We start from the raw sequence: 17,694 nt of genomic DNA on the forward strand, positions 1-17,694 counted from the left end.
CCATGGAAATAGGCCATTTCAGCAGCATTTGTTCATAGAATCATGTGGTTGGAGAGGACCTCTGGGGGTTACCCAGTCCAGCTCTGTGATGTCTCCATGGAGGGCAGAACAGTCCTTTGGTAACCCAAGAGGAAAGGTGTTGGGATGTGTGTTTTAATGAGTCACATTAGCGTGCATCCTTGTTGGCATCTGAATTTGTAAAGGATGGTCAAACCTGGAAAGCAGCATCTACCATTTGTTGCTCTTCTGATCCGTGAACTGATGCTTTTTTTTTTTTCTTTTCTTTTTTTTTTTCCCACCACAAGGTAAGAAACAAAGCATTGCAGTCTTGTCATCTGTGCTCTCAAGAAAGTATCTGGCAATGACAGTGACTTTGCTCTTGAGCTACAGATACATTTTCTGTCTGTAAACCGAGGTAGCTGTTTACCTACATTTTATCTATTCAGAAGGCTTCCCCTAGACTGGAAATCAAGCTTGTTCAATAGAGCTCATTAGGTAATGAGCTTATTCACTAAGCTCATTAGTGGTGGAATTCATCCTGCTCAGCCCTCTGCAGCCCAAATCTTGTGTACCTTTGGCCCTGCTTACTACTTGTTTTTACCCTTAGCCAGAGAGGTGACTTTCACCTAATTTGATCTGTTTTGCATGTTTTCATTCAACAACTGTCTTGCTGAATGAATGTTTCTATTATTTAATCTGTCCTGCTATTTCTCTGTAGCAGAAAAAATATCTAAAAGGGCTGAAGTCTTTGCATACAGCATGCCAAGGCTAGGATATGATGCCAACTCATTTCGTGAACTGAAGCCGAGTGTCTGACTCAGTAGGACTCATCCTATTACATGATGGATGCTCCCTGGATTGATGAACAGACGGTTAGGCAGATGTAAGTAGGCAGGAAAACGAAAGAGGCACCAAGTAAAAGTTGTGATTGCCTCCTGTGAGCTGACCGTGATTGCCCATCTGTACACAATCTAGTGGTCTTGCAGGAAGTTTTAAAGCACGCACACACACAGCAGAAGCTAAGGATTTCATATTTTGGTTAATTATGCAAAGATCAGAGAGTGAGTTCGATAAAAAGGATATCTCACAGGTGCAAAGCTGGGTGGGAGACAGGCTTTTAAATCTTTCTGAACCAACGGCACAACTGAAATGTGTGACAGCGAAGGATGTGTGTTGGCAATAATGCTTCATTGATTCATGCTCAAAGTGGTAAATTTAAGTCCTGTTTCCACTCATTTCAGACACTGATTACTAGAAAAAGACTCTCATACAGTAGAGTAACGGAGGTGTCAGATTCTGTTAAATCGACAACAGCCTACTTCTATCTTCCCTCTGAAGAGGCAGAAAGAAACCATTGGAGTTCTCGTTCATTTAATACTGATGACAAAGGACCATGAAAATTTTGAAACCTCAAAAGATGCTAAAACAGGGATATAACTGAAAATGAGCTCTGAAATCAAATGCAGGGAAAGAGTAAGTTTGTATCTGCATACTCACCGGGAGCTGAGCTCTGGAGTGGAAGGACCCAGCATCCCCCCCGTATGCACCTCGGGGAGGGTTAATTTTAGACTAGTGCTAGTCTGGTTCACGGCCTGAGCACCCATTAGCAGTAAGAGCACATTAGGCACATTCCTTCAGCGCGTCTCTCAGCCATATTCCATCCAGCAGGGATGCTGTTGGCGTGCTCTGCAACCTCTTTGCACTGAGCCAAGCTGCAGGAAGGACAGGATGATTGAGAGTTTGCTTTCAAAGGGTGCTCCTGATCCAAACTGAGACACTAATGTGGATGGACTCTAGGAGAAAGCAGCTCAGAACAGCTCTCTCTCATTTTAGCTTTCCTTTTGAAGATAGCTTACTTCTGCCAAGCATTAGGCTGCAAGAATAGCTGGCTTGTATTATCCTTTTCAATTGAAAAATAATGTGTTATTTTTGTTCTCATCATGGTGACTGTAATTAATATTTAAGGAGGATGACTCCCTTGTGCTGCAGCTCATACAAATGTAGAAAAATCGCGTGTACTGCTGAAGATGTGTTGTCTTCAAATTATAGGCCAAAAGTGCACGTAGACTGTACTGACAAGGGACTGAGGATTGTGGCAACTGGGCGAGAAAATAGGCAGAACAAAATAATAGTAAGAAGCGTTTTGCTTAGCACAGAGAAGAAGCAAAGGGACTGTTGAGTTGTGGGGTGAAATCCTGTGATCTTCAAGCTGTGCAATTATATATTAAAGGCTGAAAGTGAATGAAGAGTTTATCTTCTGTTGTTTTCACATCTGATGTGAAACCCTGCATCTACAGGCAAGATGAGAAAAACAGCAGCAATTTGGGTCTTTTAGGTGGCAAAGGGGAATCACGTGTACAGACAGAATAAAGCAGTTAGTATACGAAAAATAATTACCTGTAACAAAAAGCTAAGGGTACTTCAAAACGTTGAGGACGTGTTGTTTGGTTAACGGGAGCTGGTAAAAAGTGAACGCGACAGCTCTCATGCTGCCAGGTGCCGGGCAGGCTGGGCGAGCTCTGCCTGTGCCGATCGCTGCAGCGCTGCCACCACCGCATTCGTTGTACCCTGTGTGTCCACGTTGTAACCTGCGGCTGCCGTCCGCATGGCAGGACACATCGCTTGAGTTGTTTGACCTTGTTATTAGGAGGCTCCCCGGCACCGTTGCACCGAGCCCTCTGCATCTCAGCGCTTACGCGTCGGTTCCAGGGGCACGTAGCCCAATTCTGCAGGGCTACTCTCTTCAGAAGCAAACAATCCTTCTCAAGGGCTTTCTGGGGACATACATCAGCCAAATTTTGCAAAGTCCTGAAGGCAAAAAGCTAAAGCTGATCTGTGTTTTAATTTTGCTGCAGATGGCAGGGCAAGATGAAAGCAGCAGGCTTCCCCAGGCGATCTGCTCAATGGCTCTCTTGAATCCTCGCGGTGAAGAGCCTGCTCATGAAATGACTTTGAGTGGCTGCCCACTTTGGTTTTGTTGTTGTTGCAGATGCTTTTATAGGTGAGAGAGAATTCATACGCCAAGTGCTGGCCTCCATCAGGAAGAGCGACAGAACTGGCAGCGATGCCGCAGTGTTCGTCCCCAGACCCAAACCCGTGCAGAAAGTAAGAAGTCCGTGAAGCAGAGCCAGAACAAAAGAATGAAATCACTAAAGAATGAGAGAAAGAAAGAGCCAGATGCTCCAGCACCATTTCTCAGGCTGCAAACCAAAACGAAAAGCCAGTAAAGATTTGCACCTTTTAAAGAAGTAATGAATTGTTTCCTCCTCTGGCAGGCAGTGATTTGACTTGCCACATGCCTCCTAGTAATTTCCCAGCAGGTTTTAATGTTGGAACAATGGCATTCTGCTAGATATTGATTTTAAAATAACTCTTCCACGCTTACTTGTAACCTTAAGAGGTGAATTACAGCCCTTGAATGCGCTCTAATGTAGCACTGGTAAATAGTTAAACAGACACGATCTGTTTCTGTGGGCAGTGCCCGTCCAGGAGTACAACCCACAGGGAGGACAGGAACCCCTTCTGTGGGGTGTTTGGGGCACAGCTGGGGACGGTGGCATCCGGAGCAGTGGCTGGGGGCTCCCACTGGGCCACGTCGCAGGTGGCAACCCCATCAGGCTGGGGTTTGGTGTGTCTGGGAGCGCCTGGCTGCGCTTCTGCGGGAAGGCAGGGTGCCACCGCTGGCTCTACGGGAAACACGAGAGCAGGATTTTGCTGTAGGATTGTACGAAAGCTCTTAGGGAGTGGCACAAAGCTGAGAAAACATGCAGCAGGCTGCCTGCCCAACAGAAAATATTAACAAGCTTACAGTGGATGTGGTAGAGTTTGACAGAAAAAAAAAAATCTGTGCTGGATGTCGAAGCGGTGAGAGCAGGAGGGCAATAGATAAATGACCTAATGGGGGCTCTTTTCTTTGTCACAGCCCTGGGGCTGCCAGACCCTGCTGCAGGCCTGGAGGGGAGCCGAGGCTGGGTCCTCCTGCACCCGGGGTCATGCCCAGGCGCATCTTCTCAGAGCACTTCCCCGGGTAATGCGGGAACCAACAGCTAGGATCGGAGATCTCCATTTCTGAGGCTTGTGCTGCATTAAAAATAAATAAACCTGCTCCGTCCTCTGATAACACGCTGTGGCAGCTCCGTCCCTGTGCACTTCTGCATGGGTGGGTATGAAGGGCAGGAAGACACAGCCTGCATTAAATGCCAGCTGTACCCAGCCTCCCCCAAGCCCCACAGAGCCGCACAGGTAACAGCGGTGCTGTTCATTTAGGAGCCCTGGTACAGCCGAGGCTCTCTGCTGAAGACTCAAACCCAGCTGTAAGCGTGGTGGGTGCCACGGAAGATTGCTGTTGACACTAAGCTGAGAAAAGTTTCTCCAATTATCTTACAGCTTTCTGTAGCTTTCTGCTTTTTTGTTTGTTTGTTTGTTTTTTAATGAGGTGGCCCCACCTGAGTGCCCAGGGTGCTCCTCTAGAAACAAGCTGCCACGGGTCACAGGTGTTCTCACCTTCTGTCTTCAGCTGCCCTGAGGGTAGGGATCCATTTAAATTAGCAACAAAAGCTGCCTCGTATCATTTCCTTAACATGAAAGGGGGCCAGGAGTTCCGTGCCATGTCCTGCACCCCACACTAGGCGCATGGATGCTGGCACTGGGGGGGCTTCGCCTTGGCTGTGATGTGAGCACCAGGCTGGAGGCGCTCCGAAATCCCCTCGGCAGTGCCAGGGAAGCCGTGCCTCTGCCCGCACTTCATGCTGAAAGCTGATTTCAAGTGCACGGGCTGCAGTCAGCCAAGAGACATAATCAGTTCGGGCTAATTCGTTGCAGGGCCTTTAGCTTCCCCTCCTCTTGTGCTGCTCTCCTACTGGCAGTGGCTACTCTGTCCCCTATTTTCAGCTGATCGATGTAAACTAATTACTTTTACTGGGTCAGCGCTATTATGAAATTATCATTTTATGAGACTAAAAATAACTCCGATCCAAGTCAGCAAGCCAATCACTTCCCTTCATCTCGGGCAAAAATACAATGTTATCTTAATCTGCGTTTCTCAGGCACTCACTATGATGCAGGCTGGAAAGGGGAAAAAAAAGAAAGAGGAGCTAAGAAAAAATTCTTAATTCAGTTGCTAAAGATGCGTCTCTGCCAAGGCTCCCGTCGGTAAATTTAGTAGACATGTTATAATTTTAGACAGTACCATTACTCGACATTATTCAAATAATTTACTTCTCACACAATGACTTTACCTTAAAGGAAAGTTATTTTGTCTTGCCTATTAAAAATGGGATATTTGCACATATGTGCAATTGTTACAAATATCCAAAGCCACAAAAAATCTAAGGACAAATAAATTCCCTCTTTTTTTTTTTTTTTTTTTTTTTAAGAAGGAGAAAAATCCCGTGAATTCTACTTGCCATGAGAATGAGTAAAGGTATTTTAATACTTCTGGGGTTCTGGTGAATACAAATAGCTCAAAAATGAGATGCTTGCCTGAGATTTACGTCAAGATAGCGAAGGAAAAAGGTTCCATCTGTAGTTTCTGATACAAAGACATTTCACACACAATATCTGTAAATCCATTAGGGGAAGAAAATTGATACACATTTCATATAAGATGAAGCTGGAGTCAAGAGAATGAAAGCTCAGGAAAATGGCTTCTTTGTGTAGCTCCATCAATTCATTGTTTGATTGGACTTTCTGTATATTAAATTCAGGCTATTCTCTGGCCTGTGGATATAAGAATTGTTGACTGGGTAGGAAGTGGTGAGAGTGATGAAATTTTAGCGCCTTGCTTTACAAAGGAACTATCCCACATCTCATCTGTCTTTCCACTGATGATGGTAAATATGCAAAGTAGCATTTCTATTAAAGCAATTTTTCTGATTCGGTTTAATGGCAGTTACTGAAGTAGTGACACACAAAATGTGATTACGGGGCCAAGCTGCAATCTTTCCGGAGAACCCGGCGTGGCAGCGCTCCAGAGATGATTTATTGTTTTCCTTACTTTGCAAACTCCTCTGAGTTTGCACGAAGGAGGGTGAATGAAGGTTATTATCAGCCCGAGTGGTTTCAACACTTTGCACGGGAGGAGTAACTGCAAAGAGATCTCCTCGCACGGCGCTGGCAGCCCCTGCAAGCGATGCGGTCGGCACGCCGGGAGCCTGCTCTCGCCCAGCTGTCAGCGCTTGGCAGTAAGCGCCTCGCGTCCCGTTTCACTGCTTCAATTTCATCCCGTTCCTTCTCCAGGGTAGAATACCAATAAAATAGCCCAAGAAATCAACACAGCTAATATCGTTTCTTTCAGAAACTCTTGATCAAGTGTCAGTTCTGCCTTGCTGTTTCGCTCCCCGCTTTCCACCCGCGGGGCACCAGCCAGAACGATGCGAATAAACCTGAACAGGCCCCTGCCCCCAAACACCAGCTCCCTAAGCACCCCGATAATGACAACTGCAAGGAATTCCCAGTCCCACCCCAGGTCAGACCTGGTTCCTTTAATATAAGCTATAGATGCATCTGCGTTGTCCAGACACACACTGTGTATCTTTCCAATTCAGTGCTCAGTGCAGCTGAATCTGAAAGCTGGGTGCTGATCCCAAAACCGTGCTGTTCTTGCAAATCGTGAGGCCAGGGAGAAGACAGATTCTCCTAGGACCACCATGAGGGTGGTGAGCGGTGGGAGCTCAGCCTTCCTTACGCAACAGAAAATCATGCAGCACTGCCTTAAACTCCAACCCAAACAAAACCCATCACAAATCTCTGCTCTTTGGTCGCCCAAACTACTAGATTCATGACACGAACAGCTCTGAGATCTCCTTGACAGCTCCCTCAGGCCGTGACACAGGTGTTTCACCCTCCTGTGGTTGCAGCACGCTCTAAAATGCCATCAGAGACGCTATCTAAAATGCCTGCTTTAGGGCCAGCAGCTCTGGGGCTGGGGTGGGCTTGGGCACCCCCGGCCAGGGCCCGGCTGTGGCAACCCGGTGTCCCTCAGGACGCGGCAGGGCGCGGGCAGAGGCAGACGTGGTGCTGCAGATCTCACCGCTGGGATTTGGAGCTCACGGTGCAGGTCGCAGATGCTGCCTGAGAGCCTGAAACATACTGCTGTTGTCAGGTGAAATGAAAACAGCTATAAAAAGCTTAGAAAAATACGCGCTCTGGGCAAAACTGGTTTGGGCTTTAGCAGCAGGAGAGAGGCGTAGCGCCGCAGCCTTGTTTGCAACGCGTGGCGGCGGGCGAGGACGCGTGAGGCTGGCCCATCCAAATCAAACTCCATTTAAAAGTAAATAAAAACAACAGGCTGGGAACAAAGTAACACCATTTATGATAATTAAACTGTCTCAATATAGATGTAAAACTGATGGCTACTGCATATCGAGTTAGTTAAAAGCAAGAGGGGGGCGGAAATGCTGCTGATGGGGACTGGCAGCGTGCTCCTGGGGCTGGGGAGGCCAGGGCCTCCTGCAGAAGGAGGGGGGTGGCAAACCAAACATTTATTTGACTGGTGCTTGAACCAAGGGCAGGAGAGAAGGTGGGTAGCTGCTGGCCTCTCGAGGAGAATGTTTCTGCATGAATTGGATAGCTGGTTTTGAATTAATTTTGAATAGTTGTTTCGGTAATTCAGATTGATTTAAGATGCACCCAAGAATAATGCTTTCATTATAAAACCTCCTGAGCAAAATTTAAATCGTGCTAAATTAAAAACAGCCTCTGTTAAACCAGGGCTGATGAGCACAGCACAGGGATCAGAGACGCAGGGTCAGTATAATTTAATTCCTTTGCTTTGTTTCCCATTCCCGAAAAGCTGTTGTACCTTTCTCCTTGGGCCGTTAGCTACCTAAGGAGCTGGCAAGTTGTCCGTCATTTCTCAGAGCTCGGCTCCCCGATCCGCAGAGCAGTGCCACCACAAGCTGCACGTACTCTATTATACGCGGTGCTTCACCCTCCAGAAGAAATGCATTTTCTTGCTTTTCCTTTATGGGTCAATCTGGGAATCGAGTTGTATCTGTAGGAACCTGGCAGAGCAGCGCCTGCCTCGCGGCACAGCAGGAGAGTTTGTGGGGCTGTGCGCACCCAGGTCCAGCCCTATTTGTGGTGGTAATGGGACAACCGTGCTCGTGTGTGCTTCAGGAAGACAGGCAGCTTGATCAGGAGCCCAGGAAATCACGGTGTATATATATTTAATATGAATCATGACTCAGATGCTCGGTAACGCGGCCACTTAGCTCTGGCTGAGAAGCAGCAGGGTAAGGCCCTGTTCTGCGGGGGGCTGGGGAAAGCAGAGCTCACTGCTGCACTACAGCCACGTCCCTCAGGCTTCTGAACAGCCCTGCCCTGAATGTGCCTCTGCAGGGAGCGAGGTAAAGCCTCCAGCCCTGGAGAACGAGCGGGGCTCCACCAAAATGAACAGGCTTGCACCGAAACAAAGCTGATGCGAAACTGCAAGGAGCCAGGACAGTCAGAGCCATAGTTATCTTGGGAGGATGGGAGAGAACACCTCAGAGCGAAATTCTGAGCTACAGAAGCAAAAATAAAATTAAAAAAAAATGAAGGATTTTCATTTTTAGTGTTGTTTCTGTGCCTTTTGCTCAGAGGAAGAACCCTTTTGGAAAATTCTATATTACTATCGTGTACTAGGCTATGGCACAGAGGCTAGCTCAGACAAACTACCACAGCTTCCTTGGTTTCAACTGAATGAATTTAATTTACAGCAGCAAATATCTGGCTTGGATTTTTTATTTTAATTATTAACATTAGTCAACTGGAACATCTGTTAATGCTTTCCTAATGATAGCCTTGTTTTCTCATAGTAAGTAAACTTTTCCCTTTTATATAAATTGAGCTAATTTTTTAATGTCTCGGTAACACGGGAAAAGTTATCCTACACGTTACAAATTGCTTTTATAAAGCACTCTGTCACAGAAAGAAATTACAGTGTCAGGAAAATGCTCAATTATCTGGATTTAAATGTTTCAGGGTTCAAAACAAAAATATTTATGTATATACAGGTGTGTATGCATTTGAGTTAAAAACCCTTGCACTTTATAATTTCTTGTTTTAAATACCGGCTACATTTTAAAGACAAATAGCAGACAATATTTAAGATAATTATAAAAGCTCTGAGCATGGCTGAAATGGAAGCTGCTAATGGGCACCTGCTAAGGAGGTGAAGTCTGATGGAGCAGGGAGCATGGGGGGGACTCTGGCTGCGGTTTTGGCAGCCTCCGCGAGACGGGCATTGCCAGCGCTCTCATTAGGAACAAGATCCTTCCAAACACACTTAAACGATTTCTGAAGAGAGAAGCAGATGAAATATTGGGTGAAAATGCCAATTTGAAAAAGCGGAAAGGTTTTATGGGCAGATGAAGGGGAGCAGGGGGTGTTAACCACCCACACCACAGGGTGCAAGGCAGGAAGATGGGGATGCCCCAGGGCCAGGAGGTTTCATCGCTGCCGCTCATTCATTTCGGTGCCGTGGAGCTCAGCCGGGGATGAGCTGGTGCTGGGGGCGCATGGCTGCACCGCTGCCACCCCAGCGTGCCTCTTGGAGGGACACAGGGAGCAGGAATCAGGGGCTGATAGCTCAGAGGAGCAACTTCTCTGTCTAGCGAGGGTTTGGGGCAAGCCAGCAGAGAGTGCTTGGCCTCTGGTCCTCAGTCAGGAAGGTGCTCGGTGCCCAACGAACGCGGTCAGAGGTAGGCAGAGGCTGTCGGAGAGCACAGGCTCTCCTCAGGGGCTGGTATCGCCCAGGTCTCTGTACGTCTCGTAAGTCTGTGAGAACGACGCAGTCTGAGCTGACAGAGTGTGTGCCGGAGACACCTCTTTTAGTGAAAATCCTGCAACAAAGCGCCCCAAATCAGTAAGACCACAAGTTTAAGTTTAAGGTTTGGATATCTCCTTATAGATCCCTTTCCAACGAACTCTTACAAAGCTCTGTTTAAATGTCTGTGTTTTTTTTTTTTTTTTTTTTTTAATTCTTGTCAACTCATTTAAAGCACTCGTTCATGTATAATTTCGGTGATTGCAGTGTACTGAGGACACTTCAAGTCCTCAGGAGCACTCAGTTTTCTCTACCCGCGTGTTCAGAAAGGAAGGGAAAGAGAACAAGACCAAATCATCACTGACGGGAACAGGGACTTAATCGCACTCTAGAGCACATTCTGCATGTATTTTACAACAAAGTTTTGTTCCCAAGCAACCCTGAATGTTTCCTTGATCCTAACTTTCTTGTGACAAAGGTATAACAATGTACACGTGTGTGTTGGCAGAAAGATAGGTGCAGTCGTTGTTAAACAGAAACCAGAAAATCTTCCAGTGACTATGACAAACATCCACATTTTCTTTTAATGAAGAAATTCAGACTTGCAGTTGTCACATGCTCAGATTCTGTGCCTTTCTGACAGCTGAATTATGATTTTAATAATTTAAAAGTGCTACTGTGAGCCTGTCCATGCCTAATAGGCACAGAGAAGTGTTTAAAATCAAAAGCAGCTTAGAGAAGAAGTGGTCATTCCTGTCACCATATTACAGGGATGAGAATTGTCTACATCTGAGTGCTGAACTGTGTGAACTCCCCAGTGGGAAAACTCTTTGCAAAGTAGCTATAAAGTTTGGGCATTGCCTACTTTCTTTTACGTAACCCTGTCAGGGTGAGGGGTTGGCCATTCCGACAAAGGTTTTCAAAGCACAGATCTATAATTTCAGTAGAAATATCTGTGAGACAGAAATGAAATAGAAAAAAACAGTGCCCTACAGGCTACATATCTGTTGCTTTGACTATATCATTACCTCTGTACCTGTCCGTAGGAGTGTTTGAAATTCTAGTGCAACTGCTATAGCATACTGCTATTAGTGTTTAAACTCAGCACTTAGCACAGACAAGAAGCCTGTTTGTTGCTAAATTAAGTAAAATATATATATTTTTTTAATATATATATATGTCCTGGAGACCACTGAGCATCTTCAGGAGCATAGCAACCCAGAACAGCCATTTGAATTCAGCAACCTGTAATTCCTGGCATGTCAAGCAAAGAAACTGTGACCGACATTGTGAGAAGAGACAAAACATACATCAGCAATTTTGTGTAAAACCTACGGCTCAAATGAATGTCTGAAAAATAAACCCACAAGCTCCAGTTGCCAACTGCCTTCCACTCGTGTTATCTTTGCTTCAAAAGGAGTGCAAAACAGGACCTACTGTTCACAGCCCTGCTTCTCCTGCATCCATCTACCATTGTGCCAAGCATTTGTCAAGTGGGTTTAAGTACCTTTTCTGTTTTATTCAGGTTTTCAAAAGCATGAAATCCAGAAGTTGTCAGGCAAAGAACAAACAAGTCCTTAACAATTCCATTCCCTTTTGGAACATGCACCCAGAAAAATGCTTAGGAGTAACTGAAGTCAAGCTCCCAGTACATGCTTGCCTGCTGCTCAGTAAGAAAAAAGTAATACTCACCCAAGTGTTGTCATGGTTACAATAGTGTACCAAAAGGAAGCAGGAATACTGGTGAATTTGCTTGCTGAGGACCCTTTCTCTGCATAAAACATCACAGTTGCAAAGATGATAATTGCCATAGTGAGGGAAAAGAGGAGAAAGCCAAGCTCGGAGGCACAGCTCTTCAAAGTGTAGCCCAAGATTCTTAAGCCTTGGGAATGGCGAGAGAACTTGAAAATCCTGAAAACCCTAAAAACCCTTAGTGTCACAAAGGCTCCACTGACATCCTCGTTGTTGGTCATCACCAAGCCAATGTAGTATGGCATGATGGCCACCACGTCGATGATGCTCATCACGCTTCTGATGAACCTGTAGCGACTTGGGGCCGCAAAGAGTCTCAACAGATACTCTACTGTGAAAATCATCACACAAGCCGTGTCCAAGCAAAAGAAAGCCACAGCGTATCTCTCCCCACATGGAAGCTCCTTGTTTCCAGGCACCGTGCCACAAGGGACAGTTTCCACGACATTAGTGATCACAGAGACAGCAATAAAGAAACCGGTGACGTAGTAAAAGACTAAGGCTAAGGTGCTGGTGTGGGGGTTCTCGAAGGCTCGCCACATGGTCTGCCGGAAGCTCAGGGATGGCATGGACCCTTCTTGGTTGTTTTCTGAGTCATTGTCATCCATCAGCCGCTCTGCATTCTCCCGCTTTCTGTCCTTGTACTCTTCGTAGCAGCAGTCCCCGATGATTTCAGGGAGGATCCCATAGAAGGCAAGCTCTTCATCGTAGGCAGAGATGCACTCGTACCTGGGATAGTGCAGCTTGCCAGTTCTATAAAAATTTAAGATGCACCTGAAGACCTCAGGGTCCCGGTCAAAGAAGTACTCCTTAGTGTCTTCGTTGAAGAAGAACTCCTTCTCGGTGCTGCCCAGCAGAGTGTCCGGGTATCTCTCAAGTGTAGTCCTCCAGGTCTGGAACCGCCTGCCACTCACATTGAGAATGATCAGCTCGTCCTGCCTCTTGTTTTTCTCTGTGGGAGCCAGTGGCATGGGACAGTTGGCCACTGGCATCCATCCTATGGCAGCTGCCCTGGCAAAGGGCAGCCACGCTGCCACCCCTGCTGCCATGCTGACCCCAGGCCTTGCTACTGGAGAAGACACTTCGGCTGCTTCGGAGACCTGTCCCAAGTCAGATCAGTTCCATCTGCAACACAGAACAAAACCAAACACAACACAAAGTCAGGCAGGGTGTCTTGCTCCGTTGTGCTGGAGTTATAGATCAGCACGTTCACAAGAATTTAAAACAACCGGCTTGCCCTCGTCTCCTGTTTGAAGAATGATGTTAAACAAGTCACATGATAATCAGCTCAGCGAGGTTATGGCATTATTATGGATTGAAATTTTGAATAGCAAATGATTCCTCATTAAAAGCATTTTAAAAGTAGCATAAACACAGTAATTTATATTTGCTTCCTTACAAACAAGACTAATCCGTGATTCCCCAGGTGTAAGTCTCGTGTGCTCATCCATTTAACTACAGCTGTCAAGAAAGAGCTGGGAGCTCCAGTGAAATCAGCCTGCAGTTCACCCAGCAAAATCATGTCATGAAAAGCCACCATTGGCCTGAGCTGGGCTTCCAGTCTTAACAAAGTTCGATATGTAATGAACCTGAACATTGTCAGTTGAAAGAAGCACAAAATCTTCTCTGGTTTTCATTAATTTTCTTCCACCTTTAATTAAAGACCTGGGCTCAGCAGCAGTATTTTGCTGCTCTCTTGGATTTAGGGATGTGTTTTAGTGTTGTGAAATCTTGCACCCTCCACTGGCCCAGGGGAAAATTCTGACTTTTGCAGGAATGTTGCTCAGAATATCTGAGCATCAGTAGGCTAAATCCCACGTGTGCAAGTTTATGGACCTTCCAGCAGGGTCATGTGTCAGTGAAGGATGTGCACGCTGGATTATGCTACCAGCTGAGTACCAAGAAAATCAGAACGGGGAAGCCTCCAAACTTGGACAGGTTTCTTCCAGCAGGAAGATACCTTGGCTGTTGCCTAGCAGGCAGAGACAGAAGTCCTTCAGGCTAAGAACTGAAGGACTATTAGGCTGAAGTGAAATATGTTCAATGCACTCTTGATTTTTAGACGAAAAATATCCCAAGTTGTCCAGATCCTCAACCACTGGAAATCAACGTTCTCTTGAAATTATAGCATTCATTTGTGGTTCTGATCTGGCCATGAATTTTCTTTTTCTTTTTGGTCTTTGGTGATGGTTCTTAGAATATTTAACTTGTGTTTTAACTCGTATTTACTCTTACTTCCCTAATGTTTTTCAAACTCCACCATAAAATTGTCTGGAGAAAGGTACCATTATCATATAAGATGCATTAGGGGCCCTATCAAAAGTCAATTTATCAATGGAGATTCCATTGATTCCACTGACTCAGGCCCTCAAAGCCTAATTATATCCTCTACATGATAGCCTTCTATGCGATTTTACTCTGAACTTTTTTAATTATATGAAAGCTGCCATTCCAGCCAGTAAGGCTGCAGCATTATTGATTTCAACAGCCATCAAAATACTGAATAAAAAATGATGGAATCAATCTGTGGTGAAAATGACTGAACTGCTCCCAGAAATGCTCTTCCTCCTCAGGACACATTAACATTCATCACCTTAATGTGGAGCATCTTTCTGTGCAATTTTACTATCTAAAGGACAACTGAAATCCCTCGTGCAAGCATCTTACTGCTGCTGGAAGAGGTTTTGTAATTATGAAGCATACAATAATCCATAGTGATGCTTATCCCAAGGAGACACTTTTCTTATACACCAAGCCAATATCCCACAACATTTTGCTATAAAGGATTGTTCAATATTACTATGCACTATTTTTTCTCCTTCTCCTAAAGAGTGAATTTGTTGCATCAATCGTGCCAGACTGACAGCCCTGGAGACCAGAATCCTTTTTCTATGGAAGAGCCAGAGCACAGCACTGCAAACTTTCTCTGCACTACTTTGAAAATATGCCCGAGTCTTTAGCTGGAAGGCAATCTCCAGGGGCTTAGACAGCAGAGCTGCCGATTTCTTTTAGCAGCAGTGGTGGATTTTTAACTTTTATGAAACACTGCGTTAAGAACAGGACTGCAAAACAGGAGGCAGCGAAGTGACGGCCATCCCATTCATTAACCACTGAATATACACAGGCAAACAGCGAAGAGACAAAGATAATGCATCCTGTCCCTAATTTCCCTGCTGGTAAACTGTCTTCTGTGCTTTTTAATTTCAATTAGTGACACCAGCACAGCCATTCTACCAGGACTGATTGGCAATGTACAGTGACCTGAGCAGCTACAAGACACTGGATCCTCATCTTCCCTGATTTCTCTGGGGAACCTTATTAGAAATCTCTTCTGTACTTATAACTTTGGTTGTAAATTCCAGGTTACCTACATTAGCTGCTGAGGCACTATAAATACTTCACCTATAATTGTTCTAATAAAGCACTGGTAACTCATAAGTGACTTACACATTTTTAAATCATTTTTTAAAGATAAAACGGGTCTTTCTATGCTAGCAGTATGTGTGGGGAAGCTATAAATATCTTAGCCATGAAATGGACAGGAGACTGAAACAAAAGAGAAGGGTATTCTTCATAGAAGTTTAGATCCCATTCCTCTGTGACAAAGAAATGCAGCTGGTTAAGAAAACTTAGTGCTTCATTTTCAAAGTTGCATTAATCTGCCCCTTTTGATCCTCAAAATGCTCAAAAATACATGTTTTTTCCCGCTGTAAACTGGGTGTCTGTAAGGAAGAACTGAGAGGGAGAAGAATAATCAAATGTCTTAAAACAAAGGTTTTGTGTTTTCTTATCCATGAATCTTTGAAACTCCACCCTGCCCCGAAATGAGACAAAATTAAAAGAGGTAGGACTGGATTTGGAATTCAGAGCTGCATGAACCATGCTAGGTACAAACGAGGAAACAAACAGCAACAACAAGGAGTTAAATAATTTATCCATAAAATATGGAAAGAAGCCTCCTTTTCTGCACACCAAGCCTGGGTTTCGGTAACTGCTACCCATTCTCTTTAGGTTGGAGACCAATTGCCTGGGCTCAAAATATACCGTACAGTTGACTGAGTCTGTTCAGCTCGTGTAGGAAACAGACACGCTTCAGTTCTAACAAGCATGTATTTGCCTACACACACATTTTGAATTTTAATTACTGTAATTTCAACATGTAATTTGGAAGGAACTAGTTAACAAAAGATCGGTTGCCTGTTGATGCCATTTAGAAGACCTGGTACACAAAATAATTTGCTTCCTTCTGACTTAAAGTCAGCATCTGTGAAGAAAATGATCCTTTTACTCCGGATACTTTGACAGAAAAGCTGTGCCCTGACCCCTCCGGCTCCCCAGGACTCCGACCCCGGCTGCTGCCTCCCGACCACCTCTGGCTGTCGCAGCGCCAGCTGGCTTCGCTGCCACCGTGGTTTGATCCCAGTTTCAAAACAAAAACCTGGCATGCACTGCTAGATCAATACAGCTCTGGAGGAAAACTTTAGAGAACAGTCATTTCTATTTACCTAAAGGGTCAAGAAATAAGCGATGGGTTCTTACCACATTAACTTCCACTGGCAATGCCATACTTAATAAGTGCCTCTTCAGAAGCTCACAAAACCAGAAGCAAAATAAAAATCTCATCGTGTCTCCCTTTCTGGAAGCAGACTGGGATGATTTAAAATGACTGATAAGCATGTGAGTTTGTCGATGAGATGCAATGCTAAGGGGGGCGAGGAGCCTTCAGACCGTTCGTTCTTTCCTTTTCTATCTTTTGTTGGGTCAGGCTCAGACAGCAAAGATGCTCTTGCTTAAAAGCAAAATATGTCAGAGCTTCAATATCCTCTTTCGGTCACATATTCCTTTCCCTTCCCAGCCACATCAGATAATAAAACTTTCTGCAAAGCATTGGCTCCCTCAGCCAGCTGGAGAGATCTGGGGGCAAAAGCAACAGGCTTAGGATGAAGGCACGCGAACTTCTCCCCGCACCCGGCTCGCAGGACGCCTTACCTGGCCGGGAGGATGCTCGGCGCCCCGGAGCGGGGCTGAGCCTGGGCAGCCGGAGGAAGGGGAGGAAGAGGGGGAGCAGTCGCTCCTCCGGCTAAAAAGGTGAGCTGCGCTGCCTGCCTCTCGGCTCCCTCTCTAAACGCAGTCAGAAGCGATCAGAAAACGCGATCATCATCGTGGAAGTATATATAGAGAGATGACTAAACAGCTGCTCTCTCACCGCAGCCGAGCCCCAGCCTCTCCAGCCGCCGCTGCTCCCCCCCCCCCCCCCCGCCACGAGCCGCCCCCGGCCGCCCCCTGCCCTCGGAGCGGCCCCGGGGGCAGGGCAGGGGCAGGGGGCGAGGCGCAGCCGGACCCCGACAGCCCCAGCCCGGCTGCACCGGGGCCGGGCAGCTCCGAGGATGGGAGCCGCTCCCCGGCCCCGGGATGCCACGGCAGCCCTCGGCGGGGGCTGGAGCACCGGCAGCGGGTCCTCGCCCTCGCTGCTTTCCCCCCGCCCGTCCCCCCGCCCGTCCCCCCGCTGCCTCTCGCCCCGCTCCGCTCTCACCGCTCCTCGCCGCCTCGGCACCTCTCAGCCGCGGCCAGGAGTCGGGCTCCCGGCGCTCGGTGCCGGCATCCTCGCCCGGCTCCCCGGCTACCGGCGGGGCTCCCCGCACCAAATCCGGGAGCGGAGCGGCCGAGCCCCGCCGTGCCGGGCAGCGCGGGGCAGGGACCGCGGCACCGAGCGCACCCCGGGCACGGGCACCGGGAGGAGGGGAGGGGATGGGGGCGCGGCGGGGGCAGAGCCGCTCCAACCCCGAGCCCCCCACCACCCACCCCCCGGCCCCGCCTGCAGCCGAGCCGTCCCCTCCATCATCCCGGTGTCCCCCCCAACCTCACCTCCTCCGCTCGGCGCCGCGCCTCGCCCCGCCGCTGCCGGCCGCGGCCGCTCGCCGAGCGCCGCCGCTGCCATGCGGCTGCCGGGAGCGCGGAGCCGCGGGGGCGGGCGCGGGGGGGGAACGGGGCGGGGGGCGCGGGGCGGGGCGGGGGGGGCGGCATCAGCACCGCGGGCGGCGGACAGCTCCGGGAGGGGGGGCACAGCCGGGGGCGCCGGGGTGCGCTGGGGGGAGCTCGGAGCCGGGGGGGGCTCAGAGCCGGGGGGCTCAGGGCCGGGGGGGTTCAGAGCCGGGGGTCTCCTCGCCCCGTGTCTCCCCCCCCGGCCGGTCCCG

General features: G+C 47.6%; 1 protein-coding gene across 4 annotated transcripts in view; it reads right to left on the bottom strand.

Moving 5' to 3' along the window:
* KCND3 (potassium voltage-gated channel subfamily D member 3) overlaps positions 1-17,416 on the bottom strand; it is a 108,281-nt gene extending 90,865 nt beyond the window's left edge. For 2 of the 4 annotated variants that reach the window (XM_032203187.1, XM_032203184.1), the window contains exons 1-2: positions 17,366-17,416; positions 11,441-12,625 (exon numbers count right to left, since the gene is read on the bottom strand). In XM_032203187.1, coding sequence (XP_032059078.1) covers positions 11,441-12,549 — 1,109 coding nt within the window. In that variant the 5' untranslated portion in view covers positions 12,550-12,625; positions 17,366-17,416. Of the gene's footprint in view, positions 1-11,440; positions 12,626-16,039; positions 16,059-17,033; positions 17,080-17,365 lie in introns of those variants that run through there. The other 2 variants (XM_032203185.1, XM_032203186.1) reach the window with 2 other exon arrangements.
* Between the last annotated feature and the right edge of the window lie 278 nt (positions 17,417-17,694).

The sequence above is a fragment of the Aythya fuligula genome, chromosome 25, assembly GCF_009819795.1.
Source record: "Aythya fuligula isolate bAytFul2 chromosome 25, bAytFul2.pri, whole genome shotgun sequence".
Lineage (NCBI taxonomy): Eukaryota > Metazoa > Chordata > Aves > Anseriformes > Anatidae > Aythya > Aythya fuligula.